At 46.0% G+C, this 25,175-nt stretch overlaps 4 protein-coding genes across 8 annotated transcripts in view; 3 read left to right on the top strand and 1 right to left on the bottom strand.

Annotated features, from left to right (window-relative positions):
- Positions 1-5,155, top strand: part of GJC3 (gap junction protein gamma 3) — a 6,033-nt gene extending 878 nt beyond the window's left edge. Inside the window, exon 2 of the mRNA XM_081555913.1 lies at positions 1,530-5,155. Coding sequence (XP_081412039.1) covers positions 1,531-2,361 — 831 coding nt within the window. The 5' untranslated portion in view covers position 1,530 and the 3' untranslated portion in view covers positions 2,362-5,155. The remainder of the gene's footprint in view (positions 1-1,529) is intronic.
- The window catches only part of AZGP1 (alpha-2-glycoprotein 1, zinc-binding), a 23,332-nt gene extending 15,147 nt beyond the window's left edge, over positions 1-8,185 (bottom strand). For 3 of the 5 annotated variants that reach the window (XM_081555907.1, XM_081555910.1, XM_081555911.1), the window contains exon 1: positions 8,081-8,185. The gene's annotated coding sequence lies outside the window, so the exon portion shown is untranslated. Of the gene's footprint in view, positions 1-630; positions 1,287-8,080 lie in introns of those variants that run through there. The other 2 variants (XM_081555909.1, XM_081555908.1) reach the window with 2 other exon arrangements.
- ZNF3 (zinc finger protein 3) overlaps positions 1-25,175 on the top strand; it is a 490,877-nt gene that overhangs the window by 94,977 nt on the left and 370,725 nt on the right. The gene's annotated exons all lie outside the window — the stretch shown is intronic.
- On the top strand, positions 7,390-25,175 carry TRIM4 (tripartite motif containing 4). The gene is made up of 6 exons (XM_081555902.1): positions 7,390-7,954; positions 13,195-13,290; positions 13,857-14,087; positions 15,078-15,100; positions 15,365-15,462; positions 21,261-25,175. Exons 1-6 carry the CDS (start codon positions 7,562-7,564, stop codon positions 21,845-21,847), a joined length of 1,428 nt encoding a protein of 475 aa, XP_081412028.1. The 5' UTR covers positions 7,390-7,561; the 3' UTR covers positions 21,848-25,175.

The raw sequence follows: 25,175 nt of genomic DNA, 5'->3' as shown, positions 1-25,175 counted from the left end.
AAGCAGGGGAGGAGGATGACTATATTTGGGCTCGTGTTTATAGGGAACCTCCCCTGGTCTGCAGACTTAGGAAGATGGGGCAGGCTATTCACTGCCTATACCCTCTAGGCCCTGGAATGTGTGTGGAATAAGCCCTGTGGTAACAGCAGCAGAGCAAAGGAAGGGTGCTCCAAACCAGGAGTCCTCAAGCAAGTCCTCTTGTCCTGCTTCTGTTCTCTCCCTCTGTGGGCAACCCTGGAGACCTCAGCTCGGTCCTGAGAGCCTCCTAGAGAACATCTGGCTGTCTGGCTACGGGTCTGGGGTGGGCATGGGAGAGAGGGAAGAACAGAGACGGGGCTTCTGGAAACCACTCAAACTCCTGACGCGTGGAACATGCCGGGGCTGTTCTCTGTTAAATCCCAGGTCTGCTGGGTATATGTGTGTTTGGAGGATGCTGGACCTGCACTTTGAAATGAGAGGCTGAGAGTTTCTGAGAGTTTACTAAATTCGCATTTAGTCTGCTGACTACCCGGGGAGAGCCGAGGCAGAAACCCTTAGAGCTCAGTGCTACCCCGCAACAAGTGCTGGGACCCTTTGAACTTAGCAGTGGGAGGGGCTGGAGGCATCGTCACAGGAGGGTATACGACTGACCTGGGAATGGGCTGATGATCATGCCCTGCAAAAGCCCTTGGAGATGCTCTGGTACAGATGTCTTGCTTTATGAGCTGGTAACTGAAGCCAAGAGTGGACAGGAGGTAATGGATCAGTGCTACCCAAAAGCAGTGGTTCTCAGCCTGGGGCAATTTGCGCCCCAGGGGACACTGGAGACTGTTGCGGGTGGGGGAGTGGTGTGTGCTGCTGGCATCTAGTGGGCAGAGGCCAGGGACGCTGCTAAAGGTCTTACAGCTCATGGGACAGCGCTCCTCTGACAGGCCCCACATTAAAGAAACAGGCCCCAAATGTCAACAGTGCTGAGGCTGAGAAACCCAGGACCAGCCCTGAAACTTGACCTCTCTTTTGGTCTACTGTGAAGCTCAGTCATCAAACAAAACTGAAACATTTTTGGAGAAATCACTCCTTTCCTAAGCTTTCCCACCTAACACATCTAGTGACTTTATTGTTGTCTTGATTTCCTGTGGTCAGCTCTTGGTCCAGACATCCAGTGAGTGGGGGTTTATCTCCATGGCAAATTAAAGGCTGTGGCTGCGAATCCAAGAGCCATGGTGGGGAGTGCGGGGGGGACCTGGTGTCCGAAGCTTTTCCTTGGAGAGTCCTGTTGTGCCTTCTCACCGGAATTCCCAGCAGTACTGGAGGGGGAAGAAGAGAAAGCCACACTCACCCTCACTCACTAGTAGTATTTTAGAGAGATGACTCCGTAACTATAAAGAGGTGCAGTCAGGCCGTGGTATCTGATCAGCCAGGTTCTCGGGGAGGAGCCAGCAAGCCTGCCTCACCCATCCTTGGATCGGGAGTGAAGTGGGGGCCCGGCGCTTCCCGTGGGGACCGGCGCCGCGCACCGACGCTCACCCGTGTCCTCTGCTTCACAACAGGATGTGCAGCAGCTTCCTGAGGCGGGTGGCCGCGGAGGAGAGCCGGCACCCCACCCCCGTGGGCCGCCTCCTGCTTCCCGTGCTCCTGGGGCTCCGCCTGGTGCTGCTGGCCGCCGCTGGGACGGGGGTCTTCGGTGGCAGCGAGGAGCAGAGAGAGTTCGTGTGTCACACCCAGCAGGCGGGCTGCAAGGCCGTGTGCTACGATGCCTTCCACCCCCTCTCCCCCCTGCGCTTCTGGGCCTTCCAGGTCACACTTGTGGCTGTGCCCAGCGCCCTCTACATGGGTTTCGTTCTGTATCACGTCATCTGGCACTGGGAGGAATCAGAAAAGGTGAAGACGGAAGAGGAGACGCTGAGGCGCCAAGGGGAGAAGGGTGGAGAGGACTCAGGGGCTGGCAGCTCCAGGCTGCTCTGGGCCTACGTGGCACAGCTGGGGGTGCGGCTGGCCCTTGAGGGGGCAGCCTTGGGGGGGCAGTACCACCTGTACGGGTTCACGATGCCCAGCTCCTTTGTGTGTCGTCAAGAGCCCTGCCTTGGTAGTACGAACTGTTACCTCTCTCGCCCCTCTGAGAAGACCATCTTCTTGAAGACCATGTTTGGGGTCACAGGGCTCTGTCTCTTGTTCACGCTTTTGGAGCTTATCCTCCTGGGCCTGGGGAGATGGTGGAGGATCTGGAGGCACAAATCCCCCTCTTCTAACTACTCCCCGACTTCAGAGAGTGCCAAAAGACGCAAGGCACCCGCGGACAACTTCCCAGTGGTGGAAATAAGAGAACGGCCTGGAGAAGCAGGCGAGAGGGGCTCTGAGGTCCCTCTTTCTGCCCGCCCCTGATGTATGGGTCCTGAAATCCCCCACGGCGGGTCTCTCACCCTCTGGGGACACAACACCCCTGCGCTATAAAGTAGAAAAGCACGTTCTCAGCAAATGTGTCCTGACAACTCACCCCAACCCATCTCTCAGCTGCATCCCCAACAGCTGGATGGTTCCTTCCAATGAATCAGGGCCAGAGTGCTCAGCCCATTTTACCTCCTGCCCTTCCCCGTTTAGGTCTCTTCCCACTTAGAAAGAGTCTCAGCTTCTGCAGAGTTATGAAGACACCTAGCTCCCCTGGGAAGGAAACCCTGTGATCAGCTCTTGGTCCAGACATCCAGTGAGTGGGGGTTTATCTCCAAGGCAAATTAAAGGCTGTGGCTGCGAATCCAAGAGCCATGGTGGGGGGCGGGTGGGACCTGGTGTCCGAAGCTTTTCCTTGGGAGCCCTGTCGTGCCTTCTCACCGGAATTCCCTGGTGTCAGCATCACAGCTTTCACAGGCTTGTTTCCAGAGTTGACCAGCAGAAACCTCCATAAAACAGTGCCTTTCCCTGTCCTGCACAATAAATACTGACCACCGAGCTGGCATTCCTGTTGCTGAAGACAGTCCTCTTTCCTGTCTCAACGGGTCTCCTCCTCTTTCCAGCTGTCCGCGTCCTCTGCTCCCCCCACCTTCGAAGTCGTGTAACCAAAAATGCCCCCAGTCCTGCAGCATAGGTCTTATTCAGAAACCCTGGCATTTCACCGTATATAACCCAGGGTCCTTTGATATGTGGATTTGATGTATTCAAACACTTGGGTACCCTCTTTTGGAAGATTACTATGACTACCTTTTAAATTCATAGTCCTCAATATAATTCAGAAATCACTACTGCTGATTCAGGGCTAATAGTAAGGGACATTTATATCACAGTATGATTCAGTGGTAATCTAATGCTGAATATCAGGCTTCTCTTTTCTTAAGTCTCTCAGTCATTTCAGTCCAAAAGCTTCCCAGCCTTCCACCTTTTTGCAGAAACACCTCCTTTCTCAGTTCTTCCTTGACCTCAAATTATCAACAAAGAGTGGTTTCCAGGTTTGGAAATGGAATCTCAAAGGATCCTCCAGTAAATTGGGAAGGTTTATTCCGAAGGAAAGACATTTGGTTCCCTAGAGACCCTCTGGCGACAACTATCAAAATAATAATGTTTTCTTTCTGCTACGCAGTGTTTCATAAAGAATCCAGTATCTAGTAGAGCCAGAGCCCAGCCAAGTGACCAAGGGCAGAAAAAAGCAACTGGCGTCACTCTGAATTTCTCCTTGATGGTGTCCCTTCTTAAACAGCTTTATTGAGGTGTAGGTTACATACCATATAATTCACCCATTTGAAGTATACAATTCAATGACTTTTAGTATAGTCACAGAGTTGTGTATCCATAAGACCAACAGTTGAAGAACATTTCATCAACTCAAAAAAGAAACCCTAAAATACTTAGCTTTTACCTCCAAGCCCCCATACCTGTCAGACATAAGCAACCACTAATCTACGTTCTGTCTCTACAGATTTTCTTAGGGTGGGCTTTTCATACAAATGGAATCATACAGTATGTGGTCTTTTGTGACTGGCATCTTTCACTTAGCATCATGTACTTCATTCCTTTTATGATTGAGTGTTATTTCATTGTATGGCTATACCACATTTTATTTATTCATTTTTGAGGTGGTGACATTTGGATTGTTTCCACTTTGGGGCTATTATGAAAAATGGTGCCATGAACATTCATGTACTAGATTCTGTGTGAACACATACTTTCAGGTCTCTTTGGTAAATACCTGGGAGTGAAGTTGCTGGGGCATATGGTAACATTTTTGTTTAACTTTTTAAGGAACTGTCTAACTTTTTTCCACAGCAGCTATACTAGTTACTCTTTTATATTCCTAGTAGCAATGTATAAATGGGTTCCAATTTATCCACATCCTGCTAACATTTCGTATTATCTTTTTTCCCTGTTTGATTTTTAAATTCTAGCCATCCTAGTGGACGAAATGATATTTCACTGTGGTTTTGATTTGCATTTTCCTAATGACTAATGATGTTGAGCATCTTTTCATGTGCTTATTGGCCATTTGTACAGCTGCTTTGGAGGAATGTTTATTTAAATCCTTTGCCCATTTAAAATAATTGGGTTGTTCGTAATTTTGTTGTTGAGTTCTTCTCGTGTGATCCCCATCACAAGTATGATTCCAAATATTGTCTCCATTCAGTGGGTGGTCTTTCACTTAACTGACAGCGTCCTTTGATGCGCAGGTTTTTAATTTTGATGAAATCCAGTTTATCAATTTTTTTCTTTTGTTGCTTATGATTTTGGTGTTATAGCTAAGAAACTATTGCCTAATCCATGACTATGAAGATTACATCTACCTTTCCTTCTGAAAGTTTTATAGTTTTAGCTTTACATTTAGGTCTTTGATTTTGAATTAATTTTTGTGTATGTTATGAGACAAGGGTCCAACTTCGTTCTTCTCCATGCAGATATCCAGCTGTCCTAGCACTATTTGTTGAAAAGTCTGTTTTCCCTACATATAATAGTTTTTGGCACCATTGTTGAAAATCAATTGCTTGGAGATGTATGGCATTGTTTCTGTACTCTCAATTTGATTCCATTGATACATATATCTGTTCCCATGGCAGTACCACATTTTGATTACTGTAGGTTTGGTTTGAAATTGGGAAGTGTCAATCTTCCTGCTTTGTTCTTCTTTGTTAAGATTGTTTAGCCCGTTGAGATCCCCTGAAATTCCATATGAATAAAATTGCAAATTACGGAGCCTCAATATTTTCAGTAAAGAAGGACGTTCATTTCAGAAGTACGGCAGGACTGAAGACACAGAGACATTAGGGAGATATCGTTCAATACAAAGGCAGACATACAGATACACAGACACTCACACCACAGGTACTCATGTTTGCATCAGTAACAGATAAGAGCACCTCTTCTTGCTTGGCTCCTATTTAAGACTCAGATTCCTTCTCTCTCTTTTTTTCTCTCCCTTTTTTGGCTGCACTGTGCAGCCTGTGGGACTCAGGATCTTCGTTCCCCCCACCGGGGGTGAGGAGTGGAACTGGGGCTGCACAGTGCAGGCACAGAGTCCTGACCACTGGGCCACCGGGGGATTCCCGCAGATTCCTTCTCAAGATGGTATTCCAATTCACAAGGAAAATGCAGCTATCAGTTTTATAATTTAAACATTTAAGACATTCTATAGAACTTCCATCAAAACCCCAAGACAGTGATCACAGGAACCCCCTTTCCAAATCATCTGATCATACAGCTGGTAACCACTTACGGAGCATATTACAGGAAAGGCAGTATCTGATTTTGGGACACAGGAAGAATGAAACATTTCTTTCATAAGAAAAGGAACAGAGTGGGAAGAATAAACAAGCGAGCACCTCAGAAACACAAGATCAAAACTCCATTGAAGAGAAACAGTTCCCTGAGACAGGCAAGCATATCGCTTGTTGAACGCCTCAATGGATGCTCCTCTGGAGAGCGAAATGGTTGCTGTCTTCAAGTTGGGTACCAAAAGTCAATTCATTTGTGTTTCTGAATCTTTTTTTTAAATTATTTATGTCATTTTTGGCTGTGCTAGGTCTTGGGTGCTGCGTGGGCTTTTCTCTAGCTGTGGCAAGCGGGGACTACTCTCTAGCCGTGGTGCCCAGGCTTCTCAGTGTGGTGGCTTCTCTTATTACCGCGCATGGGCTCTAGAGTGCCAGCTTCCGTAGTGGCAGTGCATGGGCTCAGCAGTTGTGGCCCCCCGGCTCTAGAGCATAGTTGTGGCGCATGGGGCTTAGTGGCTCTGCGGCATGTGGGATCTTCCCAGACCAGGGATCGAACCCGTGTCTCCTGCATTGGCAGGCGGATTCTTTACCACTGAGCCACCAGGGAAGCCCCTCATGCTTCTGAATCTTAAGCACTGCCATTTAAAACACCTGATTTCTTTCCACTCTCCCGGTCCTATTAGGTCTTTCACAATGTCCTCACAATAGCTACAGCTTCAGCTCCACTCTCCAGGTACTGCTTTTACACCCTGGTCTCGACCTTCTCAGGCTGGGAGGGTCAGGAACAGCTCTAGCACCAGCACCTGCTCCTTCCTAGCATCTTAGACAACAGCCGCTCACAGATCACCCACAAGCTGACACAGAGCATCCTTAGCCTATAGACTTCCTCTGCATCGAACCCCCTAAAATACTGGTGGGAAGTCTCAAACCTGGGGGAAACCATCTAACCCTGGGTTCTTCCCCCTAACTTAATTATTAGAACTGCTATCTGCATTGGCTGAGTGTACCCCATGCCCTGAGTTGGGCTTCCTCTTCCTGGTGTGTCCCCTATACTGGGGAAGAGAGAGAAATCAGGGTGGTAGGGTGATCAGATGGCTCCCCATTAGGTCGTGGGGGCTAAACACCCCCTTTCCTGCCCGCCTCCCAGAAAGCTGGCTGTCCAGTTGGCCCAGGAGACTCCAGGAGAGTTGAGCTTTGAGTGGGTGGGTTTTGTGGGAGCAGCAATAAATTCTGCCTTTTGAGCATCTCAACTAGACCTCGGGGTTGGAGGTCAAGAACGGGTTACTTTCCTGTGTCTGTGTATCTGTAAGTCTGCCTTTGTATTGACAGAATGAAGCTGAACGAAAAAGGACAGACTTTAGAAAGAGCCAGCCTATGGGGCAGGGCGCCTCCTCAGCCCCACTCCCAGCGGGGCTGCGCCGACACCCCCGCCCCGTCCTTCTCCTGGCCCTCCAGGCCGCTAGGGTGTACCTCGCCCAGAATGCCCTTCTGGGCAGCAGCTCGCCTGGGATTCTAGACTCTAAATCTTCTGGGAGCGGCTGGCGAACCGGAAGCACAAGTTCATCAGCGCCTCCCAGTCTGGTTCCACCAGCAGCGGCGGGAGCTGCGGTATCCCCGCCATACGCCGGCGCACCCCGCACACCGACGCGCGCCTCGAAGCCTCTCTAGGCTTCCCCGGGGCTTCCGCATCGCTCTTGTTGGTCCCGTCGCAGCCCGCCGTCCTGTCACTTCCCACGGGCCGTCTTCGCGAGGAAACCCGGCGGTTCGCACGCTCTGGCGCGCGAGGGAAGGGCCGCAGCCCCCGGCAGCCCCGCGAACCCCGGAGGAGCTCGGCCGCCGCAGGTCCGAAGGCCACCGCCCGCCGCCCGCAGGCGTCTCATCCGGGACAGAGGGGCGGCATGGAGGCCGAGGACTTCCAGGAGGAGCTGACCTGCGCCATCTGCCTGGACTATTTCGAGGACCCGGTGTCCATCGAGTGCGGCCACAACTTCTGCCGCGGCTGCCTGTGCCGCACTTGGGCGCCGGGGGGCAGCCCCGTCCGCTGCCCCGAGTGCCGGCGGCCGTCGGCGCCCGCCTCGATGAGGCCCAACTGGGCCCTGGCCCGGCTGACCGAGAGGATGCGGCGCCGGCGCCTGGGCCCCGTGCCCGCGGGCCTGTGCGGCCGCCACTGGGAGCCGCTGCGGCTTTTCTGCGAGGACGATCAGCGGCTAGTGTGCTTGGTGTGCAGGGAGTCGCAGGAGCACCAGGCCCACACCATGGCCCCCGCCGACGAGGCCTTCAAGAGCTACCGGGTGAGCCGGCCGTTTACGGGGCTGGGCTGCCGGTATATGCCCTGGGAACCTTTACTCTCCGCACTGGAAGCATAAACCCACCCTCACCCTCACCCCTGACAGGCTCAAAAAAGTTAAGAGACTCACAGATCAGAGCTGGAGTTTAAAACTGGAATTGGGAGGGCGGTGGAGGCTCGGTCATCACTGCAGAACTTTCCAGGGACTGGCCTCCGGGCAGCTCGGTCATCCTGAGAGGTTACACACCAGTGCTGTCCAATAGAAACAAAAGGAACCAGGCACATCTGTTATGCAAAGTTTTTCTAGGGGTGAAAAGAAACAGGTGATGCTAATGTTAATAACTCATTTATCCAAAATATCCAACATCAATATGAAAATTATCAATGAGATATTTTAATTTTTTCATGATGGGCCTTTGAATCTGTGTGTCTTTACATTTACACACATCAGTTTGGACTCTCCGTATATCAGGAACTCACATGGCTAACGGATGCTGTATTGGACAGTACAGGTTTGTGCCTATGGATGTCATCGACAGCTGATGATTTGGGAAAAGCCTGGCTTGGAGGGATAAGTCTAGATTTTGTTACTAGCTTCATCAGTTGGGAAAATCACTTAATGTTTGAATTTGGAGATTCTCTGTTCTACCTATCTTATGGGTTAAGAAGCTTCAGTTAAATAAATCAGTTTATCGTACTCTGTTCCAGCCACACTGGCCTTCCTGCTTTTGTTTCAAGCCTGTTCTCTCTCTCTACCCATACCTTCTGTCCTTTAGATCCTTTTAGATTTTAGCTTGAAGACCTTCCTTGATCATCCTTTCCAGACTAGCCCCACCCCCTTCCATTACTGAAGGTGTCACTCCAGTGGTCTCCATCTGAATTGGTATCTAGTAAGTACTCATTGAAAACATGAATGTAATGGTACAAGTTAAAGTGTATTGTAAACTGTCAAATGCTGTTCATTTTTATCAGCTGACTATAAACAGGAAACATGCAAAGTTAGACTAGGAAGTATATATTCATTTCTTTATTCAGTAGCCTTTATTGGTGCTTCCTGTATGCTAGGCATTGTTCTAGACCCTGGACATAAATGGATGAGAAAGACGTGGGTCTTGTCTTGTAGGGGACATAAGCATGTAGACCAGTAATTTCAGTGTGTGTGAGTTATCAACACACAGAAGGTCTGAGATTAGAGTCATCCGACAGGAGTGAGGATCACCTTTACAAAGGAGTGAAACAGTCTGCTCTTGATGGATGAGGTTGCTCTTTGCCTTAGGAGGGTGGCTCATGGGAGGGAGGCTGGTGGGAGTTGAAGCTGAAGAAAGAGACAGGGTCTGCGTTGTGGAGGACCTTGTTCACCACACTGAAAAGCCTGAGTGTTCTCTTCCTGCGAATCGGGATCACTGAAGGATTTTAAGGCAAGGGAAGCCATGATCAGTTCTCAGTTCTCTTGTTTTACCGAGTTCATTGTGGCATCCATGGGGGATGAATGCAAAAGACCAGTTAGGCTGTTGCTGCACCATTTGAAGTAGGGCCTGAATCAGTGCAGGACAGGGGTCCTGGAGAAGAGGAGGGCGTGGATTAATTATGAGCTGGACTGAGTAACATTGTGACTAATTGGAATGATGGGTCGGGAAGAGAGAGGAGTCTAGGACCACGGTCCGGATATCTGGTGCTCCTTGGGGACATGGTGAGAGTGAAGTAACTGTGACACGAAGTCCAGGGAGGAGGGACAGGAGGCAGGGGGCATAGGAGACTAGAAACACAGTATTTTAGAATTATCAGTCTATCCTTTTGTTTTTTTAGATTATGTATTTTATTTTAGATTCTATATATATATATATTAGATTACATATTTTTAAGCTCTTTTAAAAAATTTTATTTATTATTGTTTAATTGGCTGTGCCAGGTCTTAGCTCTGGCACATGGGATCCTTGATCTTGGTTGTGGCATGCCGGATCTTTTAGTTATGGCATGTTTGATCTAGTTCCCTGACCAGGGATTCAACCCGGGCCCCCTGCATTGGGAGCGCAGAGTCTTAGCCACTGAACCACCAGGGAAATCCCCCGTGTTGGTCCTTTTCTGCACCCTCCTCTGCTTCATCACTGCTCTGTTTATCCATCTCCATCCCCACCCCAGCTGGCGCTCGTGGTAAAGAACCCGCTGCCTGCCAATGCGGGAGATGGAAGAGATACGAGTTGGATCCCTGGGTCGAGAAGAGCCCCAGGAGGAGGGCATGACAACCCATTCCGATATTCTTGCTTGGAGAATCCCACGGACAGAGGAGCCTGGTGGGCTATAGTCAATAGGGATGCAGAGGGTCAGACCTGACTGAAGTGACTTAGCACACACACATCCCCACCCCGAGTGAACTTGAAAAACATTAGGTTGCTCTTGGGTAAAACCACCCTGTTTCCACCATCCCGTTCTCAGCACGTGCACTGTGACATAATGTTTGGAGTTCCCTAAGTCTGTGGAAAATACCCCCCATCTGTGCCCACACCTGAGCCCTGCAAACAGTGTGCTGGATACTTTCTCTTAGGGTCTGAGCCCCTGAGCACCGCATCCAGGAAACCTGCTTTGATGAATTCCTAGCCCACTCTGCTTGCTCTCTTGGGCCACACCAGTGGCTCAGGATACACATTAGAGCCCCCTGGAAGCGCTTTTAAGACATTCTGACGCACAGATAGGAGCGAGGACCATGGCCCTACGTCTTAGTACCTTCACAGAGGGAAGTCTTCCAGAGTAGAAGTTGTCTTTGATGGGGTCATTGATGGTAGAAGAGAACGAGAGAACACACAGAAAGAAATAGCTTCATAAACTTCAGGGAGCCAAGTGTTTTCCTGGAAAAGTCTTCCAAGCCCAGCATCTCTTTCCTTCGAGCCAGTATTTAGTCTGTTGACCCTGGGAACCAATCCCTTCATTGCTATTAACTCATTTAAGAAATATTTCTTGAACCACCCGTTTTGTGTCAGATGCTGTACTATAGTACCAGACCCAGAAAAGGAATACAGTGGTGAAAAGACCATGGAGCTTACAGTCTGGCTGGGGCGGGGGTGGGAGGTAAACAGTGGACAAAGAAATAATCACAGATGATAATATGTGCTATGAAAGAAATAGTGTGCCAAGCCAGAGAAGTGACGAGGGATTTAATAAGGGCACAGGCAGTCTTCTCTGAGGAGATGACATTTCAGCTGAGGCTTGATGGATCAGCTATCAGAGGAACTGTGGGAAGAACGTCTCAGGCAGTGGACAGCAAATTCAGACCCTGCGGCTGGGAAGAGCAGGACATACCCATGACACTGAAAGAAGAGCGGTGCTCCCGAAGCATGATCAGCAAGGGGAAAAGTAGCACGGGATGAGTTGGGAGATGCAGGCAAGAGTGGCGTTCTGTCGGACCCCAGGGTGGTTGGGTTTTCTCAGTGATGAGGGAAGCCAGTGGAGAATCTCAGCAGGGGACTGACGTGACGTGACTGGCCTTTAGAAGATGATTCTGGCTGCTCCGAGGACATTGGCTGAGAGATGGACAAGATTGGAAATAGGGAGACCGGTCATGAGGCTGTTGTATTGATAGCTGTCCACACAAGAGGTGGTTTGAACAAGGAGGGGGCTGGGGGTGGCAAATAGGCAGATGGGCAGATTTGACATGTATTTTGGAGGTAAGACCTATTTGCTTGGATTGGATGCAGAGGTTACAATGATTGAAATTCACAGAACTTCAGAGCTGGGATGGTGTTTAAGAAAAGACCATCGATTGTGGTTGCCTTCATCTTCTAGGTAAGGAAGCTGCAGCCCAGGAAATGCGTGAGACTGACTTAACCACAGATCATAGCTAGTTGGTGAAGGTCTAGACAGAAACTCAGATCTGATTTGAAGTTTCGTGTCGTTTAAACTACATGATCACAAGTCAGAAAATGTCTTCATTCTATAAATGTATGTTCTTTTGTTGTAGTTCTATATAAACTCAAAAGTCTGAAGTTAAATGAAAAAAAAAAGTGATTTTTTTGAACTTGTGGGTCTACCCAGCTTTGAAATGCTCGGTGCTGCCCTCCTGCCACCTTGTGGCAGGTTTTGTTACTGCAGGGAAGAAGTTTTCTAATCTCCCCAAAGGGTTTACGCAGGGAGGACTTCTTTAGATCCCAGCTGTGGCAGGATACAGAAATGCATAGGTAGAGTCTCTGATAAGGGGACAGCATAGTTCATGCAGACTGGAATTGCTCAGGGCTTTTAAAAATTGAAAAGTTCTATTTCAAATACATTTTCATTAGCAAACAAAAGTGAAAACTTAAAAAAAATTCGTAGTCACGTTCACAGGAGCTGTTTATCTCCTTAGAGGCTTCACACATACATGAGATTTGACCCTGATATGGCCCGTCTCTAACCTGTCTGCCTCTATCTCTAGGGTCCTGCCTGACATTCTGCGACTAGGTGCTCACCCTCTGCAGCTTACTCGGTTGATTCTAATTGGCTCAATTTTTTAATCGCTTATTTGGGTTTTTTAAATTACAAAAGGATATATGCTTCTTGTAGAAATCCAAACAAAACAAATTTATTAAATTTCTGGTTCTCCCTCTGACTCCCTTCACCATTCCTATTCCCTAGAAATAAGCAATGTTAATAATACCTAGTTATATATCTTTCCAGATTATTTTCTATTCAACTATAAACACACACACACTTACACAGACACATGTATATTTGTTCTTTTCAAAACAGAATTATAGCGAGAGCTGAAATTGATGTAGAGTATCAGTATATCATAATAATTCCCCACTGATGGATAATGAAGAATGCTGCAATAAACATTCCTATATATATTATTTTTACTAGTGTTTTATTGGATATTATTATTAGAAATAGGATTATTGCATATTTTAAATACTGTTAAATCTTGCCAGTTGCCCTTCAAAAAGGTGGGAACTTTAAAAAAAAAAATTTATTAATTTAATTGGAGGATAATTACTTTACTAGATGGGATCTTTTTGTTCTCCTACTATTATGGTGCCAGAGGTCTTCTCTCTTGCCAGTACTGGGTATTTATTCATTTGTGTCTACTTAATGAGAAGACTTTATGTAGTGTTTTGATGACTTGAGAGCAGACTAGTTCTCGTGCATTAGCCTGTGGTCATCTTCAGCATCTCCTCAGTCTCATCCCGTGTTTGGCCAAGGTGACTTTTAGCTCCTGAACAAGGAAGATGCTGGAAGAGATGACTTCTTACTTAGGCGTGTTTCTTCTGCTGGCAGGAAAAACTTCTGAAGACTCAGTCTACTCTGACAGCCAAGATGAAGAAAGTCATACATTTTCAGGACATGGAAGTGAAGAATGCTGCAGAGTGGAAGGTAACAGCAGAAGGAGCTGGGTATTTCTTGCCCTTAGTCCTTTCAGCCTGAGGCTGCTCTAGGTCTTTGGCTGGGAAGAGCTCACAGGGTCTTATCAGTTGTCAGGCTGACAAAACAGGAAGCATTGATCTCTACCATGGCTTTGGACCACATGAGTTCCACACTCTTCATCCTCAGACCTCAAGGGTGGTGCCCCTTTCCTTCCTGCACTCCTCCTGGGTTGGCTTCTGAGGTGGGTGTTGATTTGGGTCTGTGACATTGTGGAAAGCAAATGAACTTTTCCCCAAGAGATGTTGTCCAGTTGGGAGGTATGATGTGGGTACGCACATGTATGTCTGAGATTTTCAGATACTACAAAGAATGAGTTAATACTATAAAGACTAGTACAAAGATATCGAGCAGGCATAGAGAAAGGAGTAGAGGAAATTTGTAGTGGGTGAGCAGGAGCTTTTCTGGAGGAGGTGATTTGGATGAAAGGGTCGTGGACTACTGGGGAGTCCCATGCAGGGAATTTAGGAGGAAGGACCAGGCAGAGAAAGGACTGAGCCAGTCTCTTGTGGCTGCAGGAGAAGATGAAGAATCAGCGAATGAGAGTCATCGCGGAGTTTGCAAAGCTGCACGTCCTCCTGACTGAAGAAGAGCAATTGTTCCTTCAGGGACTGAGGCAAGAAGAAGAAGAGACGAAGAAGAAGCAGACTGAGAACATACTGAGGCTCAATCAGACGCTCACTTCTTTGAAGAAGCTCATCTTGGAGGTGAAGGAGAAGAGTCAGGGCTCCACCCTGGAGCTGCTGCAGGTGAGACCAGCAGGGAGGGGCGTGGCATCGCCAGCGTCACTAACTCGTCTCCCTCCTGTCTTTAGGGCTGAGTGTCCTTCCTGGTGAGTGGGTTTAGTAGAAGACTTGTTTTCTCTCTGTTGCTAATTGTGTTACTATTATTATTATATAATTAAAGAGTCAAAGATTCACTTTCCAAAGGAAATTGATGTGAAGTTTAGGTTTGATGAGCTCAGGTAATATGAGATACTTAAATTCCAAGAACTGTCAAGAACGTTTACAACTTGCTTGAGCAGTGACGTTCCAATTCCATATCCAAACATATACTACAGCAGAATCTTTGAAATAACACATTTCTTTTTTATATGAATTCTTTCATTTAGTATGGTGTTTTCGAGGTTCATTCATGTTGGAGCATCGTATCATATTTGCATTCCCTTTTTATTCCTGAATAGTATTCCATTGCAGAATATACCACATTTTGTATACCTGTTCACCAGTTGATGGACATAACCCAAATGCTATTATGAAGGGTTCTGCCTTAATATTTGTCTGCCATTCTTTGTGTGGACATATGTTTTCATTTCTCTTGGCTAAGTAGTAGGAGCAGAATTGCTAGGCTATATGGTATATTTATATTTAACTTTTTAAGAAACTGCCTTTTTCCAAAGTGGCTGAACCATTTTATATTCCCACCACATCCTCACTAACACTTGTCTGTGATTGAAAGAGTGTAGATGGAGAAGTAGACAGAAAGCCAGGAGAGAGCTCACGTCAGAGTGCCAAAGGAGAAAGAGGAGGGCTCCAAGGAAAGGATGGGTCAACATTGTTCAATAGTGCAGAGGGATCACACCAAGAAAAGACTGCGTTATGTTAATCCGTTGGGCTTGGCAGCAGATCATGTGTGATGCTCAGAAAAACAACTGACAGAGAAATACCTGCTCACCAAGTTGAGTGACAGATCTCAAGGGGAGGGTACGTGACTTCTTTCTTTCTTTCTTCCCTTCACAGAATCCAGCAGAGGTGTTGACCAGGTATGAGCTCTTTCCTGCTTATGGGTGGTTGAGTAGATTGTAAAGATGCAGGCCAAGCAGAGGGGAAAGGAGGCCTGGGCCCCACAGATGAGTCTGGGCACTGATGTGAGGGGCCGTGGGGGAGGAGTCCTGCTGTTTGCCTGCACCAGGAGGAGTGGGAGAGAAGTAGTCTGAACTCTGGGCTTGGAACCTTCAGGTGGGAGTTGAGGGTCTTGGCTGTCCTGTGTGTCTCCTAAGAAGAGCAGCCTTCTGTGCTTTTCTTAGGTGTGAGAATCAGGATGTGAACTATTCCTCTGAAGATCTAACGGTGAAGACTGTGTGCCGGCTACCAATGATGAAGGAAATGCTGAAGCGATTCCAAGGTGAGCAGAATTTCAGGGAGTTGGCGCTCAGAGAATGAACAATGAGAGAAGTCTGAAAAGGAAAGAGAAAACAGAGCATGCAGCCAACAGGAGGGTCAGGAAAATGGTAAATAACGACTTAGGGATAAATGGATATATGCTTCACTGAAGAAACATCTGTTTAAAGGTAAAGGATGTTTGTATGTTAAAGGTACTAGTTGCACACACAAAAAAGACCTGTTCTTTCTAAGAACTCATAAGCAAATTGGAGAGACAGACATATCACTTACTGCAATACAGTGGGGCCCAGTGTTTATCAGTGGTATGAATAAAATATCACAGAAGTACAGAGGATAGCCTCTCTGTTGGGGTGAAGTGAGGAAGTTCTCACAGCACAGGTGTCAGTTGTTTGGGACTTTGAAGGATAAGTAGGAGTTCGCCAAGTGGAAAATGAGAGGCGGCTTCCAAGCAGAGGTGGCAGCCTGAGCTGAGATGTGGAGAAGAGAGAGGGGAGGGTGTCTGATACGACTCAGCGTTGGGGTGCATACGGGGAAAGGCAGGAATAAGGTTGAGAAGCTGAGGGTAAGAAAGACTGAAGGTAAACTTAATGGGTCTCCAGAGAAGTACCAAGGCCTGTACATGACATAAAGCTACATACGCAATTCTCATGTGCACATCCCGATCAAGAACCGTGTTGTAGATGTCCACTTCCAGATAAAATGAAATAACAGGGAACTGGACTTACTCTTGAAATGCAGTTGACCAAAGACATCCAAAATAGACAATACATGAAACAACGGTTTTTAAAACACTGAACATCAGGCAATAAAGGACAGTGATACATGGGGAATATGAAACGAACGAGGTCAGTTACGATGGCCCCAGCACAGCCTTGAGAGTTTCCAGGCCACCTCAGGGAAGGTAACACGGGGAGCCAGGTGAACTGCCTGAGTTGAGGAGTGGTGCTGAGAGTCCAGAACAAGGCAGTGGGAGTTTACAGAGTGCTGCAGAGGAGAGAGCTGGACAGGGAGAACCCTGATGGTCTACAGAGACGTCCTGTGGACGTTCAGCAGAGTACTGATCAGCACGTGCTTGTGAAGAGTTACCCGCGGTTGAAGGAAATTTTCAAACTGGTTAGAAGGAACAGTTCCTGGTGCTGTCTCAGGGCCAGGAACAACGTCTTCCTACCAGCCCCTGGATAGCTCTTAATTCATGGGGCACTGGGTAGAGTACTCAGGAAAATCTTGCCTCATCAGTGGGGATAATTAACCCTCCACTGAGCACTGCTCTGGACCCACTTTACATGCCAGGAAAGCAAGACCCAAAAGGATGAAATTATTTCCAAGTAACTGCATCTCAGGACAAAGCTCAAGAAGATGGATAGGTATTTTAAAAATGAGTCCCCAACGATGTGCAGTCACAATGTCTGGCATGCCATCAGAAATTACCAGGCAGGCAAAAAGGTAGGAAACATGACGTGAGGAGAATCATCAATTGAAATTGACTCAGGATTGACCAAGATGCTAGCATAAACACAGAAGAACATTAATGCAGTTAGTGCAACTATTTTGTAAAGATGCATATTATGGACATGGGAGATATTAAAAAAAAACCCAGATCTGACTTCTGGAGATGAAAACTATGAGCTGAAGAATAAGTTGGTTGGGGTTAATAGGTGATTGGACACGAACTTGAAAAGATGGAGCAGTGAAAACTATGCAAAATGAAACAGAGGAAAAAAACTTAAAAAAAAAAAGAAAACCTCCTCAGTGAGCTGTGGGTCCCTTCATGCAGCCTTATGTGTGGTAACTAGGATCCCTCAGGGAGAGCAGAAGGGTAGGGGTGAGACAGAAAAACAGTTGGAGAAACAGTGACTCAACTTTCCAAAGTTGATGAAAACTGTAAGTACACACATCTAAGAAATTCAGCAAGTTCTAAATGAGAAAGATGATGGAAACCACGCCAAAACCAGCAATAAAGATAGAAATTTAGATGCAACAACTAGAAAAGGACATGTAACGTGCTGTGGAACAAAGTGGAACAAAGATACAGATGACATCCCAGTGCTCACTGGAAGCAGTGCTAGTGAGCAAAAGCTTTAAAAGACTGAAAGAAGAAAACTGTTTACCCAGAATTTTATTCCTGGCAAAAATACGCTTCAGAAACAAGGGTGAGATAAAGATGTTTGCAGAAATCCAAAAACTGAAGGAGTTTATCAGACCAGCACTGCAAGAAATGTTAGAGGAAGTCCTTCAAGCAGAAGGAAAATGATACTGGATAAAAGTCAGATCTATACAAAGGAATAAAAGATCTTCCAAAATGGTAGTGATGTAAAGAAATATCTATTTTTGTCATTATTTAAGTCTCATTAAAGGTGATAGGGATGGCTAATGCCTGTGTTAATTTGACTGGGGCATAAGGTGCCCAGATATTTGGTCAAACATTGTTTTGGGCATTGCTGTGAGAGTGTGAGGTTAACATATAAATCAGGAAACTTGAGGAAAGCAGATTGCTTTCCATAATGTTGGCAGGCCTAAGCTAGTCAGTTAAAGGCCTGAATAGAACAAAATGCTGACTTTCCCCTGGGAACAAGGGACTTTTACAGCAGACTGCCTTCAGACTCCATCTGCAGCTTTGGTTCTTCCTGCCTTGTGGAAGGAACTGGAAAATTAATTTTCCCTGGGTCTTTCTGCTGTTACACATCATGGATTTGGACTTGGCCAGTTACCATGATCACATGGGCCAGTTCCTTCTAATCTCTACAAGTACACACACATTGTATTGGTTCTATTTCTATGGAGAAGCTTGACAAATACAGTAGTTGTTTAAACAAACAGAAAATAATATATTGTGTTATTTTATAGCAAAAAGAACATGAATGTTGTGAGGGGAGAAATGAAGGTATACTGTTATACATTCTTACATGTGAGGTGGTATAATATCACTTGAAGGTAGGTTGTTAAGTGAAAGGTGTACCTTTGTAAACTTTATGGCAACCACTAGAAACAAAATTATAGGTAATAAGTCAACAAAGGAGATAAAGTGGAATCATTATAAAAAAAATACTTGGTTAATCAGAAAGAAGGCAAAAAAGAGGAAAAAAGGACAGGTAGAAAATATAGAAAGATGATAGGTACAAACCTAACCATATTAAGTATAAATGGTCTGGATATCCTAATTAAAAGGGAGAGATTGATTGGACTGGATAAAAAATACAAGACTCAACTAACTATATGCTGCAAGAAACACACATTAAATACAAAGATCCATACATGTTAAAAGTAAAATAATGAGAAAAGGTACATCATGCTAACATTAGTCAAAAATCTAACGGTTATGTTATTATCAAATAGATTTCAGAGCAAGGAATATTACCAGAGATGAAGAAAGTCATTTCCTAGTGATAAGTGGGTAAGTTTATCAGGAGGATATAACAGTTCTAAACATTTATACAGTTAATAACAGAGCTTCAAAATATATTAAGCAAAAGCTAATAGAGCTGCAAGGAGAAATAGACACATTCACAATTGCAGCTGGAATTGTCAATACCTTTTAAAAATAAACTTTAGAACAAGTAGGCAGAAAATCATCAAAGACAGACTGAATAAAACTATCAATCAACTTGACCACTCTGTTATATATAGAATACTGCCCCAAACAACAGCAGAATACACATTCTTTTTGAGTGTACATGGAACACTTTCCAGGGTAGAACAAGGTGGGCCATAAGACATCAGTATTCAAAGGGCTTCCTTGGTGGTTCAGATGGTAAAGAATACACCTGCAATGCGGGAGACCTGGGTTCAATTCCTGGGTTGGGAGGACCCCCTGGAGGAGGGCATGCAACCCACACCAGTGTTCTTGCCTGGAGAATCCCCATGGACAGAGGAGCCTGTGGGCTACAGTATTCAAAAGGATTCAGGCCATGTAAAATATGTTCTTTGACTACAGTGCATTTTGACATCAGTAAAAACAAAAACAAAAAGCTTTGATAAGTCCCCAAATGTTAGGAAGCTAAATAACACACTTCTCAATAATCCATGAGCTAAACATGAATCAAAAGGGAAATTAGGAAGTACTTTGAACTGAATGAAAAGGAATTTGTGGGATACAGCTAAAGCAATACTTAAGAGGAAATTTATAGCACTAACCACATGTATTACAAAGGAATTTCTTAAACCAGTGATACCAGTTTCTACCATAAGACATTAGAAAAATAAGAGCAAATAAAGCCCTAAAGAAACAGACAGATGGAAACAATTAAAAATCAGAGCAGAAATTATTGCAATAGGATACAGAAAAACAACAGAAAAATTAGTGGAACCAAAAGTTGTCTCTTTGAGAATTTAAATTTTATTGAAATGTATTTTAAGCAGAATGACTAGAAGAAAAAAGACATATTACTAGTATCAAGAATGAGGGAGGCATCATCACTACAGCTTCTGTAGATGCTGAAAGGATAATAAGGAAATATTATGAGCAACTTTATGCTGATAAATCTGACAACATGGATGAAATGGACAGTCCTTAAAAGACTCAAATGACCAAAGCTGACTCAAGAAAAAATAGATAACTGGAATAATTTTATTCATGTTATAGTTAGAAACCTCCCCAAATGATTTCACCAAACATTTAAGAAATAGCTCTTCTACACAAACTCCTAACAAAAAATTGAAGAGCCTATTCCCAACTTGTTCTATGAGACCTGCATTACCATGATACTAAAATCAAAGACATTACAAGTGAAGCAAACTGTAGATCAATGTCTCTCATGACATAGAAGAATTTCAAAGAAAATTTTAGCAAGTTGAATTCAATAATGTATAATACATCACAACCAAATGGGATTTATCACAGAAAAGCAGGTTTGGCTTAATATTTGCAAATCAGTGTAATTCACCACATTAGCACTTTAAGAAAGATCAATTTGATCACCTCAGTAGATGCAGGAAAAATAAACCTTTGTCAAAATCTAACATCTATGTTGATTAAGAAAAACAAAACACAGCTCTCAGCAAACTGAAGAGACATGGAGGGTCTGGGAGGGAAGAGAATTAGGAGGCAGGCCAGGGAGGAAGTTACAGACACAGTTGCTGAAGGTCTGAATGCAGACAATGGCGATGGGAGAGGAAGGGCAGAACCCGCGTGATTATCGCAGGGGTAGAATTGATAGGACTTGGTGATTCATTAGCCAGCGAGAGTCAGAGGGGAAGAAGCATCAAATAAGCTTAAGATTTCCAAGTATGAGCATTTGGGTGAAGGTCATGTCCTTAAGCCTTAGAGAGCGTAGAAAACAAGATGTGTGCTTGTGAGGGAGGATTAGTCTCAAGAGAATGGAAGGGGACTTCGGAGGCTCTGAAATCAGTTTTGAGTTGCCTGCTGGGGGCTTGTGGCGATGCCCAGCCAACAACTAGAACCAGCAGAGAGAGACCTGGGGTGACATCTGTGTGTTCCTGTACAAAGAACCAGCCAGTTGACAGCCTTGGTTCTGGGATGGATTCAGCAAGTCGGTATTTATTATTCTTTCCTCAAATTTTATGCTGATGGTGAAGCCCTGGGGCCATGGAATAATAAGCTCCCATTTCCTAGGCTGTAGTCTTTGAGAGCCGAAGGGAAGTGAAGCCCTCAGGTTGCTGATGCAAACCATGGCTTGCTAGGTCCAGCTGAGAAGCGGTTGAGGCGGCAATGAGGTGTCTCATCCCTAACAGCACTTGATAGGAGGAGAAGGATGGAACTGAAGTTGGGATGGCTGGGCATTTCTGGAGCAGGGTTAGTGGTCAGCTCTTCATTACTGATCTCAGCTCCCATTTCCTCTGCAGTGGCTGTAACTCTAGCTGAGGACACCGCTCATTCGAAACTTGTCTTCTCCCAGGAAGGGAGGTACGTGAAAAACGGAGCATCAACCAGTTCTTGGCCACTGTTTTTTACAGCATGGAGCTACGCTACTGGATGGAGGAACCCGCAGAGGACCGCAGGCTTTGTGGAGAGATTTCAGCATTTACCCTGCGTTTTGGGAAAAAATGTTTTCACTTCGGGGAAACATTACTGGGAAGTTGAGAACCGAGGCAGCCTGGAGGTGGCTGTGGGGGTGTGTCGGGAGGACATCATGGGGATCCCTGGTGGCTCAACAATGTGCCCCAAGGTGGGAATCTGGGCTGTTTGCTGGAGTTCTGCCGGCTATCGGCCCCTGACAGGCGCCTCCGTGAGCCCTACCAAGCGAGAGCCAGCTCTTCAGCGGGTGGGGGTTTTCCTGGACCACGGGGCTGGGGAAGTCTCCTTCTACAATGCGGTGGACGGAGAGCACCTGCTCACGTCCTCCTGTTCTTCCGGCTCGCGTTTGCGGCCGTTTTTTTGGTTGAGTCCATTAGCATCTGTAGTCATCCCCGCAGTGACTGGTGGGAAATGAGGTGATTCTCTTCGCCTTGTACCCCAGGCCGGGGACGCCCATCGCCTGGCCCTCATCTTTGACTTCATGCCTTTCCATCCTGGGTGGTTCATTCAGATTGCAGCTTCATGTTCTGTTCAGCCCCGTGCATGCCCTGCGCGTAGACAGATGTGGAAGACCCTGTGGGGAGCCTTTCCGGGAGCCACTCGGAGCACTTTTTTCGCTCTCTTCTGCTTCTTCCTAGTTGAACTGTTCAGGGGGGGCATTCCACGTGCTTCAGGAGAGGCAGGCCCATGGGGAGGAATCCTGGCCAGCGAGGTCGGGTGAGAAAGCCTCCAGGGTGCTTCTGGGGAAAGTTCTTTAGCTTTTAGAAAGAGATGTTTGGAAGACACAGCTCATCTTCTGACTTCAGCAGCTGTACTGGAGTGAGAGGAGCGTGGTAACCGTGGACTAGGAAGGAGAAATGTGGTCTTTGCTGGCATCATGAAACAGCTGGAATCTCCCGAATCCCGATTTTCTTGTTATGTGAGATTGTTGCTCCTCATTATGTAAGGCAGTTTTAGTTGCGTTTTGGTCATTTGCAGGCTGACGTGTCCTAACCGGTGCTGTTGGCACATGGCGCAGACATCCCACAGTGTAGGCTTATCTCACTTTTTTGCCAAAATTTGACAGATTTATGGAATCTCTTTCTGTTCAGCCATGTACTTCCTTTTCTTTCCGGTAAGTGCCAGTATTTCTCCTTCTCCTGGATGGGAAAATTGAGGCAGTTTGCCCCTCCTCTGCCCATGCTGTGACTCTTCACCCAACCGCATCTCTGCCTTCGAGTGGTCACTATGCTTTCCCTTTGTCAGATTCGTATACTGTGTGCACAAGGTTGTTAACACCATCTGGAAAATGTTGGGAAATACTTGTCAAGTATTCGCACTGGGCTAGCCTCTTCATGTAATGCCCCCACGTGACTTTTGCAGCAGAGATGGAAAATTAAAGTTGTTGCTAATAACCACCGCTACTAACCATTTTAATGTGTTTCCTCCTCGAGTTTGAATAGATGTTCCGGCAGTAATTTAACACAGCTTCTTACAAAACTTCCAGTCCCCTCCCTAACCCTTTCCCCTCCTGTGTCCCAGCCCATCCTGGCTTGTCTTTGTTCTCAGCCTGAGCAGTCCCCCTCATTCATTGATCTCTGCTGAGCTCTCCTTAACTCTCCAAGATACTTGCTGTTATGAGTTGATTTCTGTCCTCCAAAGAAAAAGAAATGTTGAAGTCCTAGTTGTGAGTGTGACCTTATTTGGAAATTAAGATGAGGCCATTAGTGTGATGACCTGAATGGGAAGGAAATCCAAAAAAGAGGGGACATATGTATACATATAGCTGATTCCCTTTGTTGTACAGCAGAAACTAACACAACATTGTAAAGCAATTATACTCCAATAAAAGTTAATTAAAAAGATGAGGCCGTTAGGGTGGGTCCTAATCCAATACGACTGATATCCTTAGAGGGAATCTGGTAAACACAGATGCTCACACATGGAAATGCCACGTGAGGACACAGAAGGAAGATGGCCATGGAAGAGGCTGGAGTCAAGCTGTCCCAAGCCAGGGAATGCCTAGGGCTGCTAGAAGCTGGAAAAGGCAAAGAAGAATCCTCCCCTTGAAGCTTCTGAGGGAGCTTGGCCCTGCCAACACCTTGATTTCAGACTTCTAGCCTCCAGAATAGTAAGACAATAAACAGTTCTCCGCCAGAGAAACTGTAGCTCTGGGAGCAGCAGGGCAGACTCCCCAGAAGACAGTTTGGCAACCACTGTTTATCCTGCACTTTCACAAAGTGATTTTTTTTTTCTTTCTGGCTGTGGTCTCAGCTTGTGGGATCTCAGTTCCCCCACCAGGGGCTGAACCCAGGCCCTTGGCAGTGAGAGAACGGAGTCCTAACCACTGGGCTGCCAGGGGATTCCCTGCTGGCGACCATCTCCGATGTTAACGAGCCTTTCTCCCTGCCCCCCAGAATCGGCGGGTACATGCACTGACGCTATAAGCTGCCCACTCGGTGTGGCCCTGGATAAAGTTCTGCCAAAGTCTTTTCCTCCGGAGAGCAGCCTTTGTTACGGAAAACGCTGCACACATCTCCTGTGATTTCTACTCCTCCTCCCCCTGCCGAAAGCCATGGGGGGATCTTTCTCAGCTTTTCACTCTGAGAATTTGGTAGGATTCCTGGAGGCAAAACCCAGGAAAATAGGCAGCTCTCCCAATACTGCAGCTCCCCAAAGCTTCTTACTTTTAAGCTAGACCACACTCAGCCACCAGCAATTTGTCAAAACTGTCATTTAAGTATGCTCACTAGGTTATGGCTCTGGTAGATTTTGGTTCTCTGTTAAGCAGATCTCAGCTTCAAGTCTGTGAATTTGTCTGTCTTTCTGGATTTTGGGGTGCAAGTTTGCCATGCAGCCTCAGTTCTCTGATGGGCCCCCCAAAAAGCCAATGATTTTCAGTCTTCATCTTTTTCACATCATAATGATGTGTTATGATTTCCAAATTCTTTACATGTTGGAGCTGAAACTGGAAGTATTCTTTTATAATATTAAAATAGGTGGCTCATAGAGCACTGTAATGGTTAGTTTTATGTGTCAACTTGACTGAGTTAAGCAACGCCCAGAGAGCTGGTAAAACATATCTTGGTATGTCTGTGAGGGTGTTTCCAGAAGAGATTAACATTTGAATCCACAGACTGAGTGAAGAAGATGGCAGTCACCATTGCAGGTAGGCATCACTCAGTCAGTTGAGACCTGAACAAAAAGTCAGAGGAAGGGCCAATTTATTCTCTGTTTTAAGCTGGGACATTCATCTTCTTTTGCCCTTGGACATCAGTGCTCCTGGTTCCCAGACCTTCAGACTTGGACTGGGACTTACATCATCAGCCATCTGATTCTTGGGCCTCTGGACCTCAACTGGAACTTAGGCTATTGACTCTCCTGGTTCTCAGGCTTTTGGACGTGGTAAGAATTAAACCACCAGCTTCCCTATTTTTTGTTAGCTCTCAGCAGATTGTGGAACTTCTTGTCCTGCACGATCACAGGAGCCAGTGGCCAATGATCTAGTCTATTTGTTCTGTTTTACTAAAGAACCATGACTAATACATCCTCATATAGTGGAGTCGTGCTTTTTTTCCTAAACAGTCTGTCAATTCTTAACTGTTACTTTTAATCCACTCACCTTTAAAGTTACTATGTATAGTTAGATTAAAATATACCATTTTGCTAGCTGTTTTCTATTAGTTTCATTTCTTCTATTTCTTTTTTCCCTTTTCTGCCTTCTCTAGTTTTATTATTTAAAAAATAAAGTTGATTTTATCTCA

This window comes from Giraffa tippelskirchi, chromosome 13, assembly GCF_054371585.1.
Source record: "Giraffa tippelskirchi isolate mGirTip1 chromosome 13, T2T-mGirTip1v1.2.pri, whole genome shotgun sequence".
NCBI lineage: Eukaryota > Metazoa > Chordata > Mammalia > Artiodactyla > Giraffidae > Giraffa > Giraffa tippelskirchi.
The sequence above is the reverse complement of the archived record's forward strand: the minus strand, read 5'-3'. Positions and strand labels throughout refer to the sequence as shown.